Source organism: Lonchura striata, chromosome 12 (assembly GCF_046129695.1).
Source record: "Lonchura striata isolate bLonStr1 chromosome 12, bLonStr1.mat, whole genome shotgun sequence".
In the NCBI taxonomy this organism is placed as follows: Eukaryota; Metazoa; Chordata; class Aves; order Passeriformes; family Estrildidae; genus Lonchura; species Lonchura striata.
The window spans coordinates 12,525,366-12,542,379 of NC_134614.1; the positions used below are offsets into that span (position 1 = coordinate 12,525,366).

Below are 17,014 nucleotides of genomic sequence, written 5' to 3' on the forward strand. Positions count from 1 at the left end.
TGAAATACCTCTCATGTCCACCTAGGTCACCTTAGCGGAAACTCAGCTTTGTGTAGCCCAGCTTGACTGAGAAAGAAAACCCAAAACAGGCTGAGCCTCAACTTCACCAGACCACCTAAACACCTTGATTTTTGGTTATAAATCTCTTCTGAAGTTTATGTTATCAAAAGCTTATGGTTATTGTAGTAAACTCTGACTTGAAAAGCCCTTTACACCAATTATCTCACCCTCCCTAACCTGCCAAATCAAAGGGACATCCTTTATCAGAGCACAGGTGGGGTGAGGATTTGACCCAGTTTGTACTTACTCAGGAGCTGATCTCATTTCCAGTTTAATTCAGTTTTCTCATAATTTTTTTGGCATAATTTAAAGGTACACACGAGTGTTATATGTGACCCAGGGGGAATGAAATTAATTTTGCTTATAGCAAAAGGATTAAATTGGCAGTTTTGGGAAAAATCAGAGCAGATTTTAAAGTGCAAATTGAAATACAGCTCCTGATAGCAGTGTCGTCTGTTGGGAAAGTAAAAGATTTGTAACCTGACAGACTTACTTTACCACCTGAAATAGGATTTTTATAAGTGGGATGCTTTGATTTCTACCGTTGTGTCCTTCCCATGGGAACATCCCTGACCACAGCCCTCCCAGGCCTGGGAACAGCTGTCTCCCACCCCAAGCTTGCTCCCAGGCCTCATGCAAGGGGGCTGAGAGGTTTCTCTGTGGGGTGTAGCACTGCACTCTCCTTTGCTGTTCTGTGGCAATTGTATCGCATCCCCTTGACATCCCTGTTGTAAACCGCTCCCCATCCCCGTTGTATCTACCCTTGTGTCTCCTTGTTGTAACCCTGTTGCTGCCCTATCACGTTCCCTTTTTTATCCCTGTTGCATCCCCATGGCAACCCCATTGTAAGAGCTCCGTAGGCTCATTGCATCCTTCTTGGCTCCCTGCTGTGTGTCGCTTGCAATACCCCGTTTAGATCTCACGTGGTGAGGCTGCTTGCAATCCTACAAGTGGCTGCACGCTGCCTCGGCGGGGTGAATCATCTTCCCAGGGCTAGGTTTACCCTAACCCTGGTGTAACTGCCCACTCCCTGCAGCCCACTTGCACCCCTCCCTTACACCCCCACTAAAGTCACATCACATCCTTCTGTGTCCCCTCTTGTACCCCCACATTGTCCCTCTAGCGCCCGTGTTATACCGTATACACCGCTGGCACTTCCACTGCGGCCCATTGCATCCCCTGCTTTAACCCCACTGAATTCCCATCGCAGCTCCACCGCATCCCCCTTTCTAGCCCTGTTGCAATCCCCACGGAAACCCCATCACTTCTCCCCTGCGTTCCTTCTGCAGCTTCATTGCATCCCCCCTCGCATATCCACCGACGTCCCTCTAGTGCCCACTGTAGCCATCTTGCGGTCCTTGTCGCCCCCTTGTCTCCTTTGTCCCCGGCAAAGCAGCCCCGTCGCACCCCCGCTCCCACCGCGCTGTAAGCCCCTCTTTGCCCCGTCTCACCCCCTCCCACCCCGCCTCTCCCCCGCGGCATCCCGCCCCGCGGAGCCGCGTCCCCGCCTCTCCGCGGCGCCCCGCGGAGCCGCACCGGCGCGGAGGGCGCAGCGGAGCGGCCGCGTTCCGCCGCCCGGCGCTGCCATCACGGCCCGGCACGGCTCGGATCGGCACGGTGAGAGGCGGGGGGGGCGGATGCGGGGCTGACGGTGGCGATGACAGGACCGGGAGGGAAGTGAGCGGAGCGGAGGCCGTTCCGGCGCCCGGGTCTCCCCGGTCCCAGCTGTGGTATCGCAGGGGGTGGGCAGAAGATCGCGAGCAAAGACGGAATCCAAGAAAAACATTAAACTATATATCCAAAGATTTAATTAATTTGCCTTTAATTCCCCCCCCCCCCCCCCCAACAATTAGTCATTTGGTGGCGAGGGGGTTGGAACAAGATGATCTTTAAGGTCCCTTGCAAAGCAAACCGGTTTGTGACTAAAGGATTCTATGGCCAGCTGCTGCTGTTCGGAGGATGCTGTCACTTTGCCGGAGGAGGATGCTTTGGGCGGGGGGAGGGGCTGGGGGGCTGTGTGCTCCGAAAAGGGACCAGGATGTGGCCCCTGGATACCCCAACCTCATCCTTGCCCAACTCTTTGCTACCCCCTCCCCAGGAGACGGCGGGGTCCGAGCGCACTCGTGCCATCAGATGTGCCGTGCAGGCTCTGCTGCGTGCGTGTGCGGCAGGATGAGGATGGCGACGGGCTCCACAAGGAGGATGGGCGCGTTATGAATTTCCAAACCAGCCGCTGACTGGCAGCACAGCCTGCTTGGGTCATGCTTTGCATCCACCTTATGCCCAGGCTGGCTAGCAGTGATGCTGATAGCTTGTCCCTGCATATTCCAAGCCTGGGGTACAGCAGCAGGGTCAGGGACCAGCCCAGACTCTCTGGCTCACGTTAGAGCCGTGTTGTAGAGATACAAATGGCTCAGAGATGGACATTTTGTGAAACACAGCTGCAGAAATAATGATTGCATTTCTGCCATCTATAAATAAATGAAGGTGAAAGGGCACATTTCCCATTCGGCTCATTGGAGGCGGGATTAAGATTGAGAGCTGGCTGACTGACAGACAGAGGTCTTTCAAATATTAATAGATATTAAATTATAACTTCACTGGGATTAGCACCTAAAGGATCCCATAGCAAACTACACCCCTGGGAATCATAACAGTTGTTATGTCATCGTTTATAGTCAATATTATTTTTCAGGCTGCAGATGATGCAAGGGTGAGGGATTTTCCAAGGGAAAGAGTTCACTTAAATGTTTTGGGTTTTTCTTTTTACGTAGTTAGTGCTGTGAGTCAGGGCTTCTAGGGGGCCCACCTCAGTCATTGAGGTCCCTCAAAGCCCCTTATTTCTGCAATGGAATCTTAAAATTGGTTGATGCTTTTTCCTTTTCAGATCTTAAAAAAAAAAAAAATCAGAAACATATGTTTTTGTGCTGCTTAGCTTTCAGTGATTCAGTGATCAGTGAGGCATGGACTGCACTGGGTGCAGGTGGGCTGAGCAAAACCCTGGGTGCAACAGCAGTTGTGCAGCCCAGTCCTGATGAGCACAGCCCAAGACAGCCTTTGTGCCTGAATGTTGGCAGTGATGGCATACATGTGATTCCTGTTCTGTGAAATCCCTGCCTGGCCTTTCTCAGGGCTGCCCAGTGCATCAGCTGCCAGTTTCCTCTTCCAGCCCAAGGGCCTTCTGCCTTGGGGTGGGTTTTGTGCTGCTGCTGCTGCCTCTCTTGTGGGGCTTGTAAAAAATTAAATATACACCTGGGTGGCATTCTTGGAGCTTCCCTGGAGCGACACACTGAGCTTTAAAGAGGAAAAATACCCTTGTTCCATGGCCTTGGGAATGTCCCCAACATGCTGTCCTCTGTAGTGACTCACAGACCCCTTCCACCTATTGGCCCCTCTCTTTGCAGGAGTTGAGATCCTTGCTTGAACCTGACACAGGGGAGGAAGTAACAAACAAATGGAGATGTGGAACCTCCCCTTAGCATCTGTTCTGGGACCATCCCATTACCTGGGGTGCCTTGTTCTGGGGATCCTCCCAGGTGGGATGCAGGCTGTGGTGGCTATTGCTTATTGCCAGTATGGGAACCAGTGCTCCTGGTTTGGCATCCCAAGCCCTGCCACGTATTCAGTGTGCTTGGCGTTATCACTGCCATGATCACACATCATTTATCAGAGTTGCCTAATTGATGTTTCCAAGTTAATTTATGAAGTGTGTGGAGAGCCTTCTGAGAAGCAGTAGCAACACTTGGGGCCACTTGCTGTAACTCTTGGTCACAGGGCACCTCAGAATGATGGATGAGCTGTGGTATGAAGACTTACGACTGTTACCAGAGGGCTTGTTTTATTTTTAAACCCACAGCGGCTTAAAAAGCTACTGTCTAGCTGGTAGCAAAGGACTGTGCTGGGGCCTGGGGTGATGGTGCCCGGTGTCAGTGCAGCAGGGAGGGTTATCATTCCTGGGTGGGCAAAGCACCACCACAGGGCATTGCCACTGTGGGTGCTCCCACGAGCCGGTGAGCCAGTGTCCCTGCAGCACAGATGGGTGCAGGGGTGGCTTTGCTGGGCAGTGGGTGCTGGGGACACTGTGGTGATGGTGTCTGCCCCTGACTGCATAGCTGAGCCTGCTTACATTCTCCTGCATCGGAGTTAGCCATGGAAGTCAGTGACGATGCTCTGACCCTGCAGAAGGAGGTTCGGAAGTGCCATGGGGCTGCCTGCGCATCCTGACCCTCCCCAGGCACCCGTGGCCAGCGGGGCCCTGAGCGGGGCTTGCCGGGGGTGCATGGCCGGCACTGGGCGCCGGGGCTCTGGGGGTGAGGGGTGGCTGCCACGGCCCTGCCGAAATGCTCCGTGATGGGGACAGCAGCCCCCGACTGCCCCCGGACCTGCGGCCGTGGCAAGGGCACCTGTCAGGGATTTTCTGGCTTCGGGCAGAGCCCAGAACTCAATCCGCGTGGCTCCGGCGCACCTGTTAATCGTCCCCCGTGAATTTCACAGCCAAAATCTGGCAGCGAGTTCAGGCCAGCATTTTGCTGCCTCCCCAGTAATTTCCTGCGGCTGCGCTCCGCTTCAGCCTGGCTCACACAGGGCAAGCTCCGGGAGGGGAGGGGCACGGAGAGCGCTTGGAAAATTACCTTTAAGACAAAGAGGAAGGGGATGAGAAGCAGCTTAGCTGGCTTTGTTCTAATAGCAGTAATCACCTGAAGGGCGAGCATGAGCCCGCGGCGCTGGATCCGCGCAGCGCTGCCCGGGGCCGCTGGGCTCGGCTCTCCCCGCCGCGCCCCGCGGCTCTCGCCTCCTCCCCGATGGCAGCGTGCACTTTGCTCCTGCTTGGAACAAGTGCACTCAGCGGGCTTTATTGTACAAAAGACCATATTTACATAAACAGGGGAGAGGCTGTCAGAAGGTGAATATGAGACGCCTTGAAGGGAAGCTGGTGGTTTGAATACCCCAAACTCACCGGGCCATCGAGCCTGAAGGGAGGAGTGAAAGCAGGATTGCGATTTTGACCTTGTTCTTTTCCTCTTCTGACAGTGTTTTCAGACACTGCCGCTGCCCACAGCGAGCAGGGCTGGTGCCGAGAGGAGGAGGGGAACTCTGCAAGGTAAGCCGGGCTTTTTAAAGGCTTTCTCCCCGTTTAGCTTTCTAAAAGTAGTGTGGAGATGGAGGCGGAGGTGGTGATCCCGTGTCACAGGGACTTCCACCATCTCGCGCTTTTTGCTTCCTGCAGCCTTCTCTGGTTACGGGTCACCAGTGGGAACAATGGCGATTTCCCGTGCTTGATTTCTGCCCTGTTTTAGTCACACAGCAAAACGCAGCGAGTGCTCTGCGGTGGGCTCCCTCTCAGCCCTGCTCGCATGGATGAGGTTTATCGGTTGCATAAAATGTTTATCTATGAACAAGCCATGCTGACATCAAGGATCTTTCTACAAAACGTTGATTAAATGAATGACGACGTTGTTGAGGCTTGAAGACGGAAATGAGGTTTAGCTTTGTTAAGGAGGTGCCTGGTGGAAATATTTACAGTATTCCTCAAATTTCAGTTATTCCTATTTTCCCTGGGGGAAGGGGCCAAATCTGGCTGATGCTTCAGAGGTTCTGTACACCGTTTCTCAGGGTCGTGTGTACCGAGGGGGTCCAGAGCGATCCGATGTGACGGTGTCTGGGGGCGGGACGCTGTGACTGTGGTGATTGTGTTTCTGTTTCACGGCATCACATATCGCACACACACCACTTCTTGCAGGAAGCTGGAAAAAATCTGACTGTCCTGACACGGAGAAATGTGGAGGTGGTGATGGGGGGTGAGTGGTTGGTGAGAGAGCAGGCATTGAGGAGGTTTCGTTTTACAAATGTGGGACAAAAGTGTAGTGCCGAGGAACGGGGGAGCCATGAGTTGATTAGCACGGGGAATTAGAGGAGATGTGTGTGTGGCAGCGTTTAATCTCTTAATGAGAAAAATATACCCAAGCTGCCTGTAGTAGGGAGCGTTCAGGGACAAACATGACATTGTGCAAGGGCGTGCCCTTGCTCTGTGTCCTCCACCTGCTGTCCCTGAGACTTGTCTAAAGGATGCTGGGGAGCAGGGATGGGAACCTGTTATCCACAGGAGGTGTAAAATGTGGGGCAGAAGTGAGGATTGGGGGTGGGGATAAATTTGTTTCTCATACGGGCTGGACACCAAAGAGTGCCCTGCCAAGTTGTTTCCTTCTGTTCCCGAGTCCATTAATAGGCTCTGCTTCCTTGATTAGTTGGTGCCTGTGCGGAACGGTAATGAGAGCTGGGCTCAACCCATCAATTCTAGGTCAGTGGTTGTGTGCTGGGGATTTGGGATCAGGCAGGGGGAGAGAAGGGAGACAGAGCTGGATGCCGGCTTCTAAAAAGAAGCATGGAGCCTGCCTGAAGCTGGCCCTGCTTGCAGCCATCAGGGGAAAGGCTGCCTGCACACATGGTGGGGGGAAAGGCTGCCTGCACCCCTCTGGGGGGCTGTGCTTCCTGTGTCTGCAAAGGGTCCCAAGGGTCATGTTGTGCCCTGTCACCCTGGACATGTTCCATGCCTGTTGAGAGGCTCATTGCCCATTTGAGATGTGCTTTCCTGAGAAGATAACATTGCAGTGATTAGATCCATTAAGGAGACAGAAGAAATAGGTGGGTTTTAAAACTGAAGGAGACTGCCGTGCTCCTGAAGGATATCTGCCTCTTGCAGAGCTGCTTTCCTCCTCATCTGGCAGCAGAGTTCTCATTTAGCAGTGACTTTTCATAATTTCTAGTGGCTAACCTCAGAACTTTCCCTAAATGCAGGCAGGCGAGGCTGAATAGTGAAGAGCAGCATGGACCTGGATATGCTGAACATGTTTGTCATCGCTGGTGGCACCCTGGCTATCCCCATCCTGGCCTTTGTGGCCTCATTCCTCCTCTGGCCCTCGGCGCTTATCCGCATCTACTACTGGTGAGTGCACGAGCCCCGCTGCTCGCGTGGGGGGGTGGAACCTGTGCCCAGCAGGGCCCCACACACACGGGTCACAGTGTGGACAGAGCTGGGTGTTCCTGCTCCTGATGGCAATATGGTCTTCCAGGGCCATGCCAACTGTGTGCAGCTTTAAATGTGTCTGGGAGAAAAAAATGGCATTTTCATATTGCATTTTTGCTGTGGAGGCCTCTTGCTGTCCCAGGGGTTTGGCTGTGCCAAGGGGCAGCTGGCCAGGGTGCCACTGCAGTGCCAGCTTGCAAGATCTCTCCAAACTTCTTTGGGTTGCTTTCCCAAGGACAGGACTGAGAAAAGCGCTGCCACTGCAGTCTATCCACCAGCCTGGCAGCTGTGGCGGTCTGGTGACCTCCCACCTCATCAGTGTGGCTGTGGTGTGGGTGTCCCTGAGCTCACATGCTCCATCCCAGCTGACAGCCTGCTCAGCAGGCAGGCACTTGTCCCTCATTAGTAGTTATGGGTGAGGCTTTTCTCATCCTTCCTTTTTCTTCTGGAATGGAGCATCAGAGAAGATGGAGGGATGCTTTTCCTTATCCCTTGAATCTTGTCCTTTCTGATACCAGGAGGTAAGCACTAAATCCTTCAGTCCTTCTTTGTCCCTGGAAATCAGTGATAAGCCCACTGGCAGCTTTCCTCTCTGGGTTTGTTGCAAGGAAAAGCTGGAGTAAGTCCCTTCAGAAGTCAGGGCAGAGCCTCATCCCCCAGCATGGAGCAGGCAGCAGCAGGCAGACAGCACAGGCAGGGCAGGCAGCGTGTCAGGCTGCCCTCACGTGCTGCTGGTCGATGGTGGCTCCTACAGTTCAGCTCAGGGGTGTTTCCAAGTCCAAGTGACCTCGTGTGAGAGGAAGCTGTTTGTCCATCACAGCACTCAGGTTCAGCAATGGGATGAAACCTGTTTCTTAAGGCGCTTTAATTAGAAGCTTTTTACTCACAGCATCTGAAAGAGGGGGGAGCATGGGATGAAAACCCCAGTGATGGGATTACCACTCTGCAGAGGAGAGCAGGCAGTGTCACAGCCTTCCACTGCCCCATGGGTGTCTGAGTGGTACTGGGTTGGCAATCCAGGTGGTTTATTTCTTTGGATATGTGAGCGGCTGGTGGAAGCCAGGGAGGACCCTGATGGACTGAGGTTCTGAGGAGGATGCCTGGAAAGCACTGCAGGGTGAGTGTGCTCAGGGTGAAGCCTTCAGCAGCCAGGGGTGGCAGGACAGGGCAGAGGAGGTGCAGGGTCTATGCCAGGAGCTTGGAGAAGCCGGGCTGAATGGAAGGTAGAGAATGCCCCGCTGCCTTTGTTATTTTGGGGTTGCAGATAAGGAGCTGAGTGAAAATGCACTGTGGGGAGGTTGGTCTGTGTTTGGGTGAGGGAGGGAGCCTGTAAGCAGGGGTCAGAAGGACTGTCTTCTTTTGAAGGATGTGATCCCCCCCATTCCTTTCTTCCAGCATTTCTGGCAGTATGGGCTTCTTACAGGAGTAATTGCAATGCACTGTGTGTCATGGGCGCCTCTTTTTTTAGGGACAGTGGACAAAGAGTGTGTGTTTGCCCTTACTCTTCCTTTTCTATTGGCTTCTTTCCAAGTTGGAGTTTTTTGAAGGGTGCAATTCCTGTTTCCCCATCAGCAGAGGCAGGAGAGGTGCAGGAAGCATGCCACATTGCCCTCCTCTTTCAGCCCCATGCAGCTCCAGCTTTGCAGCACAGTTCCTGGGAGGTCCTGGGGGAAGCTTCTCCCTTCTTCCATAATTCCCTGCCTCCTCCTTCTTCTCCTTGCCAGTCAGTGTCCTCAGTTGGCACAGTCAAGGGTCATGCTGGGCCCCCTCACCCCGGCCTTGCTGCTTTCCCTGCTGCTAATGCGCCTTCCTGCCTGGCAGGATATCCAGGGCTGCCCCGCTGACCCAGCCCCGCAGCCGCTCTGCCTGTGCTGCCACAGGGCTTAATCAGTTTAGCTGCTGCCACTAAGTGAGTTAACACCTTGTGAGGGATCAGTTCAGCTTTGCACAGATTATTTTGCCTTCTGCTGAATTGATCCATTAGGATCAGTTGCTAAAAATGTTATCATCTTGGCCATTGGTAGTTCACACTAGTGCCTTTGAGGCAAGGACTCTTAAGACACTTATTAGGGAGAAATTCACCTCTCCTTGTAGGACCGGCACAGAGCTGAGATGCTGCTTAAGTCCCACTAACTCCCTCGAAAAAGAGATTATGCTAAAAGAGGATTTCACTATGCATAAGCTTTGAGTGGGCAGAGAGGTAGGACAGTCCAGAAGTGCTGGTGACCTTGCTCTTGTGTCTTAAATAAACTCTGATACGGCCTATAAAAGTATTTGCCAGTGTCTTGGCCACCAGGAGTAGCCCAGCAGTTGTCCTGACAAGGGCTGTATCTGAGCACAGGGGAATCACAGACGAAGCAGCCCCATTCTCTGCCGTGGGCTGCACGTACACGTCATGTGTCCGAAGTGTCACCGATAATCTCTGTCCAGGTCCCTCTGGCCAGCAGTTTTGCAGCATCCTCTGAGCAGGCTGCAAGCATATGCTGGCAGGACTGTCTGCCTCTGCTTTTAGAGGAGCAGCATTTGGGTTAGCCTGCTATCTTCTGGGGTGCTAAACCCAGTGTAAGGATGGTCCACTCCAGTCCTTTGTGTGTGTATAAATACATTTTCAGAGGCTGTCTAGCTGGTCAATGGGAATTGGGTTTCTGTGGTGCTCCAGGGTGACACAGTTGTTTTGGCTGGCAGCTGATGTGCTTGTCTGTGGGGTGATGTACTCACATTGATGCAGGACTGTGTCCAAATAACCCTGTGACAGATCCACCCTATCCACCTGTCTACCTTGGAGAGCTGTCTACCTTGGCTTGCCCATCCTGTGCCATGTGTGCTTAAGTCTCTGTCCTCATACCAGCCTTTGGGCATTTTCTCTTTTACCATTGTTATTTCGTCCCATTTCCATTGCTTAATGAGTTATTTAGGGTATTTTTTTTTAAGTTCTTAACAGACAGTGGATCTCCACAAACCATCTGCAGTGCAGCCAGCAGCCAATACTACACCTGCCCAGGGACCACATGCACAGGGTTAATTCCAGTGGTCCCATTATAGCACCAGTGAGAGCCCAACCTAACTGGCCTTAGTAAGCCAAAAAATCTGTGGCTGCCTTCAGACTTGCCACCTGGCTAGTGTCATGGCTGGGCCCTGGTCTTGTCTTTCTCACTGGTGTTTTCTCCTTGTTTCCAGGTACTGGCGCCGAGCCTTGGGCATGCAGGTTAGATATGCAAACTACGATGACTATCAGTTTTGTTATTCCTATAGAGGAAGGCCTGGATACCGACCATCCATCCTGATGTTACACGGGTTCTCAGCCCACAAGGACATGTGGCTGTCCATAGTCAAGGTGGGATTCCATTTCTATCATGTTGCTCCTTCCTGAGAGTTGATGGTCCTGGGCTTGGGGAGAGTGTGGGGGGCCCAATAATTGCATGCATGGGATAGGATGACTACTGTAACATGCTAGGAACACACTGCTTAGCTCCATGCCCATTTCTTGTTACTTCCCTTCACCCTATAACATGCAGAGCTGCAGGGGAAGAGCAGTACACACCTGCTGCCTCCATGGGAAGGAAGTCTTGGCCATGCTCTCTCATCATGTCATCCTTGGTACATGAGCTGACTTACTCTGGTGCACGAGCAACCAGGGCTGCCAGGAGGAGACTGACCCCCCCTGCTCCCACCTGGCTTCCCACTTGCCATCCTTGGGCTTTGCAGCAGTTTCCCTGCACTGTAACCACTCCTGGTTTGTTTCTTCAGTTCCTGCCGAAGAACCTGCACTTGGTATGTGTGGACATGCCTGGGCACGAGGGTACGACCCGCTCAGACTTGGATGATTACTCCATTAGTGGGCAAGCTAAAAGAATACACCAGGTAAAGCTCCAGCATCACATCACTTTTGCAGAGGGATATGGGGACGTGAGGGACGTGGGGACGAGAGGGATGCTAAGCCCTGTGAGTCTGCCTTGTGTGGCCTCACTCTCTCCCTTCCCAGGCAGCCAGAGCTGCCAGCCTCAAGCTTTTGAGTTGAATTTCTCTAATGACCTGACCCCATGCTGTTGTTCCCTCTCTCCTAACAATGCTCCTTCTGCTCCCTGCCAGTTCGTGGAGTGCATCAAGCTGAACAGAAAGCCCTTTCATCTGGTTGGCACTTCCATGGGGGGGAATGTTGCTGGCGTCTATGCTGCTCAGTACCCAGAAGATATTTGCAGCCTGACCCTCATCTGTCCTGCAGGTGGGCAAGGCAGGGGAGGGGAAACAGAGAGAGGGCAAGCAGAAGCCAGTGCAAAAGCCCAGGGCAGTGCTGGAGGCAGCATAGATGTGTAGTGCAAAGCATTTAGAAATATTTTGTATTTACACTCTGGAAATCTCTGGCAAGGCACAAGAGAAAATCACAGCTTTGTGCTGACTACTCTTCTCCAGGGGTTTGATGTTTGCCCCACTGTGCTTTGGTTACAGTCAGGACTAGGGAAAATGGGACAAGTTCTGCTCTGGAGGAAAATGCTTTTTCCCTTGGGATGGCAGGCATTTTGCACAGCATGTCTGCAGCCTCTCAGTTCAGGAGTGGGATTCAAGACTGCAACAGGAATGGCCTCCCCATTCTGGCCTCCTGAAAGCCCTAGTGTGCTGAAGGCCTGGGGCTTTGGGAACTGGAGGGCTCTGACCTCCCACCTTTGGGTGCCTGCAGTGGGAAGAGCACTTCAGGGCTGGGCACAGGTCAGCAGGATGTCCCCTCTGTCCTCTTCGTCCCCAGCATCCCCTGGATGGGGGCTCAGGGAAGCCTGGGCATGATATGCTGCAGGAGGCAGAGCAGGCAGAGAGCTTCTCTGCCAGGGAGGCTTTGCTGCATCCCAGTTGTCATAGCAGCTCCCTTCCCCTCCCACACAAGGAAAGCCACTTCCAAATAAGCACTAAGGCATGAAACAAAGCAAATGTTACCTAGCTACCAGGCTCTGGGGGCGTCAAGTTCCCACTCCCCTCTGGGAGAAATGTTGACTGCCTCTCTGGCTGTTTCTGGATGTGAAACCTCTGTGTGGGGGCTGCAGAAAGATTTAGGATTAAATTGCTGGGGAATTTTTCTTCAGTGGTTTATGCACATGGGGCTGCTGAAATTTTCTGTCCAACCCAGTGCAGTGGCAGTCTGGGCACTAGTGTTTGCATCTGATGACCACATAAAAATAAGCACTGTAGCTTTTGCTGATGTAGGCATGCATGTCTACACCTTGTGCCATGCCAGCCTGTGGGCGTGCCAAGCCCTGTAGCAGGCTGGGTACCTCTGGATGCATATTGAAGTGGCTGTATGTTCAGATGTTTTCTTCCTCTCTTTTTATAATTTTTTTTTCCAAGAGTGAGCAGGCAGGAAGCCAGAGGCAGGGATGAGGGATATCAGTACAAGGATGGGTTTTTTTGGGCTATTTGAGGGGATCTCATCTGGATTTCACCCCTTCTCATTTCACCAGGCCTGCCAAGTACTGACAGCAAGTTCATTAAGCAGCTCCGGGAGCTGCAGGAGTCCAAACGCATTGACAGGATCCCTTTAATCCCCTCGACGCCCGAGGAGATGGCAGACATGCTGAAGCTGTGCTCCTACGTTCGCTTCAAGGTGCCACAGCAGGTGAGAAGGGAGCTGGGAAAGGGGAGCTTGGGGGTGGTGACAAGGTTTGCTTCTCCCTGAGCCTACATGGTGACAATTGAGGCAATGCTGGGAGTAGAGCTAGAGCTGCCAACCCCGTCATCACCCAGGTGAGACACACCCAGCCCCACTCCTTGCATTTTTCCAGCATTTTCCCTTCAAACCCTCTTTTCCAAGCTCCCTGTGGCAGTCCCTGCTGGAATTCCTCCTCCCGTGGAGTTTTTGGCAGCAGGCTGGGATGTGGAAGGGTTTTGTAGTAAATATGGCTGCAGGAAGCATTAAATAAATAAGGCAGCTGTTGTCTGATGTGGAGGGAGATTGTTCGCTGCTTTTTAAGTAAAAGTAATGAAAATGTTAATTGCATCATTGTCAAGCAAGAGGAACTTGGTGAGGGGCTGGCTATTAAACTAGTTTTCCTTAGGAAATCTGGAGTGAGTAGATTGGAGAGTAAGAAGAAAATGTAAAGTAGTGCCAAGACCTTTTGTGTTTTTGGCAAAAGAATACGTGAAAGAAGAAAAGTGCAGTCATGGCTGAGGTGGCTGCTGGCCAGGGGCAGAAATTGGGTCTGCATCATAAAAGACAATATTACTTGTTGCTGAAATATACGTTGCTTAAGCATGGTTTCAACAGCCCCACATGCTTAGTAAGAAACTCATGCTGGGGCCAGACTTGCTGGGAAGACAAGGGCTGCTCTTGAGTGCTCTTGGGCAGGCTCAGCCCTGTGCAGGGCATGGGTCCCCTCCAGCAGCTCTCCCCTGCTCTCCCTGCAGATCCTCCAGGGCCTTGTTGACGTTCGCATCCCACACAATGAATTTTACCGAAAACGTAAGTGCGTGGGGCAGCCTCCTCACTAGGATTTCCAGCAGGATCCCCGGGGCCTGGGGACCAGCTCTTCCCAGCCCCCATGTCCCTGGCACATGGGTGGGTCCCAGCATCCCCGTGCTTTTTTGCTGAGGGTGGAAGGGGGCTGGGAACAGGTTTGGGGACACACCTTCATCACTGGTAGCAATGCACTGTCACCCCCACTGGTGATGGGGTTGTTGCTTCACCCTAACCCTTCCATCTGGGCTAACAAGTACCTATGAGGAAGATGTTTTGGCTCAGGGCCCCTCTGCAGCTGGGCTTCGTGGCAGGGCAAGGACAGCCCATCATCTCTGCATGGGTTTCCCATGAGGGGATACTAGCAGGACTGGCCCACATGGCCCCCTTTGAGACTGGAAGGCAAAACATCTCCCTGTAGGACTGACTCTTCTCTTGCCCCACTAGTGTTTTTAGAAATCGTGGATGAAAAGTCCAGGCACTCTCTCCATGAGAACATGAGCAAGATCAAAGCACCGACACAGGTCATCTGGGGAAAGCAGGACCAGGTAGGCAGCCCCCTGCACATCCCCCATGGACCTGTCTCCATCTCTGCCTGTGCTCACCCACGGGGGCACAGTGGGGGCTGTGCTGCTGAGCTGTGCACTGCTCTCGGGGAGCTGGCACGTGTGTCTGGTCCCCAGTGGGTTTAGACACAGGAACTCGGCAGGGTGATGGGCAGAAAGCTGACAGCCAGCTTTCCAGAGGGAGGAGAGGGCAGTGCCAGGCTGGGGGGTGCTGGGGGCAGGTGGGGGTAGGTGCCATCACTGACAGGCAAGGGCTGGGAAGAAGAATATTGTCAGTGAAGAGAGTTGTCCTGGCAACTGGGAAGAGATGTGCTGTTTGTGGGCAGGCTTTGAGGCAAAATCTTAGGGTTTGTTTCAGAGGCAGGAGTGGGAGGGAAGATGTGGGAGGAAGCAGGCTGCAGGCACGCAGAGGGCTCTATAAATGCAAAGATGCAAGTATTTGCTTGCAATGATACCTTCAAATTGAGACAGCAGCTGAAGAGCATACAGGAGAGTTCCCTGCTGCATGCTGAGGCTGGCACCTTGCAGCCTCCATGCCCTGTCCCCAGGCAGGACTGTGTCTGCATCCCTGCTCCACGTCTCGGTTGGATCCCAGCAGGGTTTCTGCAGTGCCCAGCAAAACCCATGTCTGACTGTGGCAGTGACTGTATTTTCCCTGCCACCCAGGTCCTGGATGTTTCTGGTGCCAGTGTTTTAGCAAGCGCTATTCCAGACTGCCACGTGTACATCCTGGAGAACTGTGGGCACTCCGTGGTGGTGGAGCGGCCCCGCAAGACAGCCAACCTCATCCTGGAGTTCCTGGCACTGCTGCACAGCATAGACAACAACAAGAAGCAGGCTTGAGCGTGGCAGGGAGCCAAGTGCCCATGCCAGGTTAAATTGTAAAGTACTGAAGCTTTGATACGTTCTCAGGGATCTTGTATGAATTGGGGTCAATGTGCCAAAGTCCCTGAGGAAGGCAGAATCACTGGTACCTAAACCTATACACCACTGGCACAGCAACCTGAGGTCATTGAGCAACCTCCATAGATGCAGGAACAGAAGCAGAGTATCTCCCTTTTCTACTTAGAGGTAAGGTAGAAATGAGCTGAAATCACCCAGTGCTCATCACACAGCCACCCAGCTTACCTGGGTTACCAGCACGTAGTTGTTCATGACATTTACCTAAACTATATATGAAATGTAGGAAGATATCTGGAATCCTGGACTGAGACTTAACAATATTTTTACTACTTAGAGTCCATCGTGTTGCATGCTGCTGTGCTGTAAGAGAACCCCCCAAGTGCTCCAGGCATCTGCTTGAGTGCTCTTTGTGTAGCTCCTTATCTCATGATTTATCCAGAAGAAACCTGAAAACTTCATGTGTGGAAGTCCAATGACTGTATGTGCAAAAATGTTTACACTCTGAGTGGGTTTTTCTAAATCTCTGAATAGCTCCTGTGTATTTGTAATGCCTTAACGTTGCCCAGGGCGTGGTGTCTGTGCACAGCCCACCTTGCCCAGGGTTGGTTCTACCTGAGGGTGAACACAGCCAGTGACAAGGGGGTGCAGGCAGCAGCTTTGCCAGCGCTGTGGACCTGGGGCAATGGGAACCACCCAGGGTGACCCGGCCCCTGAGCACGAGTCAGCAATAAGCCCATGGCCAGGGTGTGATTCAGCCACCTAGGGTGAACTCCTGTCTCAGCTCCTCTATCACATCGTGCTGCTGAACACCTGGGTGTAAATAACCATTTTCTTAATGAATTCTGTGAATTCTGCAAAAGCCAATGCCACCAGGAACAGGCATGAGGGGTGGGAGGGGGCTGTGTGTGACCAGCACAGGGAATGGTGAGGAGGGGACAGCCCACGAGGTGCTGGGCCGTGGTGGGGAAAGGTACAATGTACTTCTGCATCCTCTCTGTGATCGCAGCTCCTGATGAGTGAAGCTGTAGGTGGAATCAGGCAATACAGGCAAGCTGCACTTTACAGGCTGCAAGGTGATGCTCAGGGATGGATCCTGTGCCTCTGGGCGTGGTCCCTCCCTGCCTGTCCCAGGGACAGAGCGCTGGTCCAGGTCTCAGGCAGGACCAGTGGGTGCTGGAGGGCAAGGCAGCCTGTGGTGCACTCCAAGCAAAGCAGCAGGTGGCTGTCACCCCTCAGTCACCCCCAGCCTCCTCAGGGGGTGACAGTGGGTGCTGTTAGTGTCCCTCCCAACTGGGAACACAGGCTTGTGGTGCTGACAGCTTCCTGAGGTACCCAGATCTGTACATACATCTGAAACTCCCTGTCAGCTTCTTGGCTCTTTTTAAGAGAAGAAACATTGTTCTTTTAGACAAAAATAGAAATTTGCTGTTAATTGCTTGGTATTGTTTCTACTACAGGAGTTGATTTAAAGAACAAAATTGCTGGTAGTTTTGTGTGGTAAAAGCCAGAAAAACCTGTTTAGTATCTATATGGTTTCTCATGCCACAGATTGCTGTACACAAAGGATTTATATGGCTATTAAAATCTAATGATTTAAGGAGTCCATGGTGCAATGACTATTTTTTCCTTTGAAGAAGGTGGCTGTCGTGTGCGATGACACAGGGATTTGCTCTTCTGCTTCCTTCCTCCCCACATTTCTGGGAGATGCAGGTTTTGGCTCAAGGAATATTTCATAATGAAAAGAGAGATGTTGAAGACACAGAAGGCTCAAGTCATTTCTTCAGTGACAACACAAGTTTTCCTTTTATTCATATTATTAGGAAAAGGTGGCACCAAACACTTAAGAAGAAAATAGAACCTCAAGGGGCAAGAGAATTAGGTTTTAAGCACCAAGATTCCTCTTAAAACCCTTGCAAGCATGTTAAATACCAATTTCATCTATTATTGCAAGTCCTACTGAATTCATACACTGTGCTAGGACTAGCATTACATCAATTTGCAGGCAAAAATATTTGCATTTCT

General features: G+C 52.3%; 1 protein-coding gene across 3 annotated transcripts; it reads left to right on the plus strand.

Moving 5' to 3' along the window:
- Positions 1-1,570: 1,570 nt before the first annotated feature.
- ABHD6 (abhydrolase domain containing 6, acylglycerol lipase) lies at positions 1,571-16,592 on the plus strand. Of its 3 annotated transcripts, none has more exons than XM_021532376.2 (10): positions 1,571-1,677; positions 5,092-5,161; positions 6,856-7,003; positions 10,262-10,418; positions 10,832-10,945; positions 11,174-11,306; positions 12,532-12,686; positions 13,475-13,529; positions 13,971-14,071; positions 14,756-16,592. In XM_021532376.2, the coding sequence occupies exons 3-10, from the start codon at positions 6,885-6,887 to the stop codon at positions 14,930-14,932; spliced, it is 1,011 nt and encodes a 336-aa protein (XP_021388051.1). In that variant the 5' UTR covers positions 1,571-1,677; positions 5,092-5,161; positions 6,856-6,884; the 3' UTR covers positions 14,933-16,592. The 3 variants fall into 3 exon arrangements, with proteins under 3 accessions (XP_021388051.1, XP_021388061.1, XP_021388069.1); XM_021532386.3 differs by lacking the exon at positions 1,571-1,677 and adding an exon at positions 4,828-4,963; XM_021532394.3 differs by lacking the exons at positions 1,571-1,677; positions 5,092-5,161 and adding an exon at positions 5,267-5,858.
- The last annotated feature ends 422 nt before the right edge of the window (positions 16,593-17,014 follow it).

What these genes read in the sequence shown, in the direction of transcription:
- ABHD6 (XM_021532376.2), top strand. Translation starts at nt 6,885, where the DNA reads ATGGACCTGGATATGCTGAACATGTTTGTCATCGCTGGTGGCACCCTG. An exon ending in AAGCTAAAAGAATACACCAG is followed by an intron (nt 10,946 to 11,173) that starts GTAAAGCTCCAG and finishes GCTCCCTGCCAG; the next exon opens with TTCGTGGAGTGCATCAAGCT. An exon ending in CAATGAATTTTACCGAAAAC is followed by an intron (nt 13,530 to 13,970) that starts GTAAGTGCGTGG and finishes TTGCCCCACTAG; the next exon opens with TGTTTTTAGAAATCGTGGAT.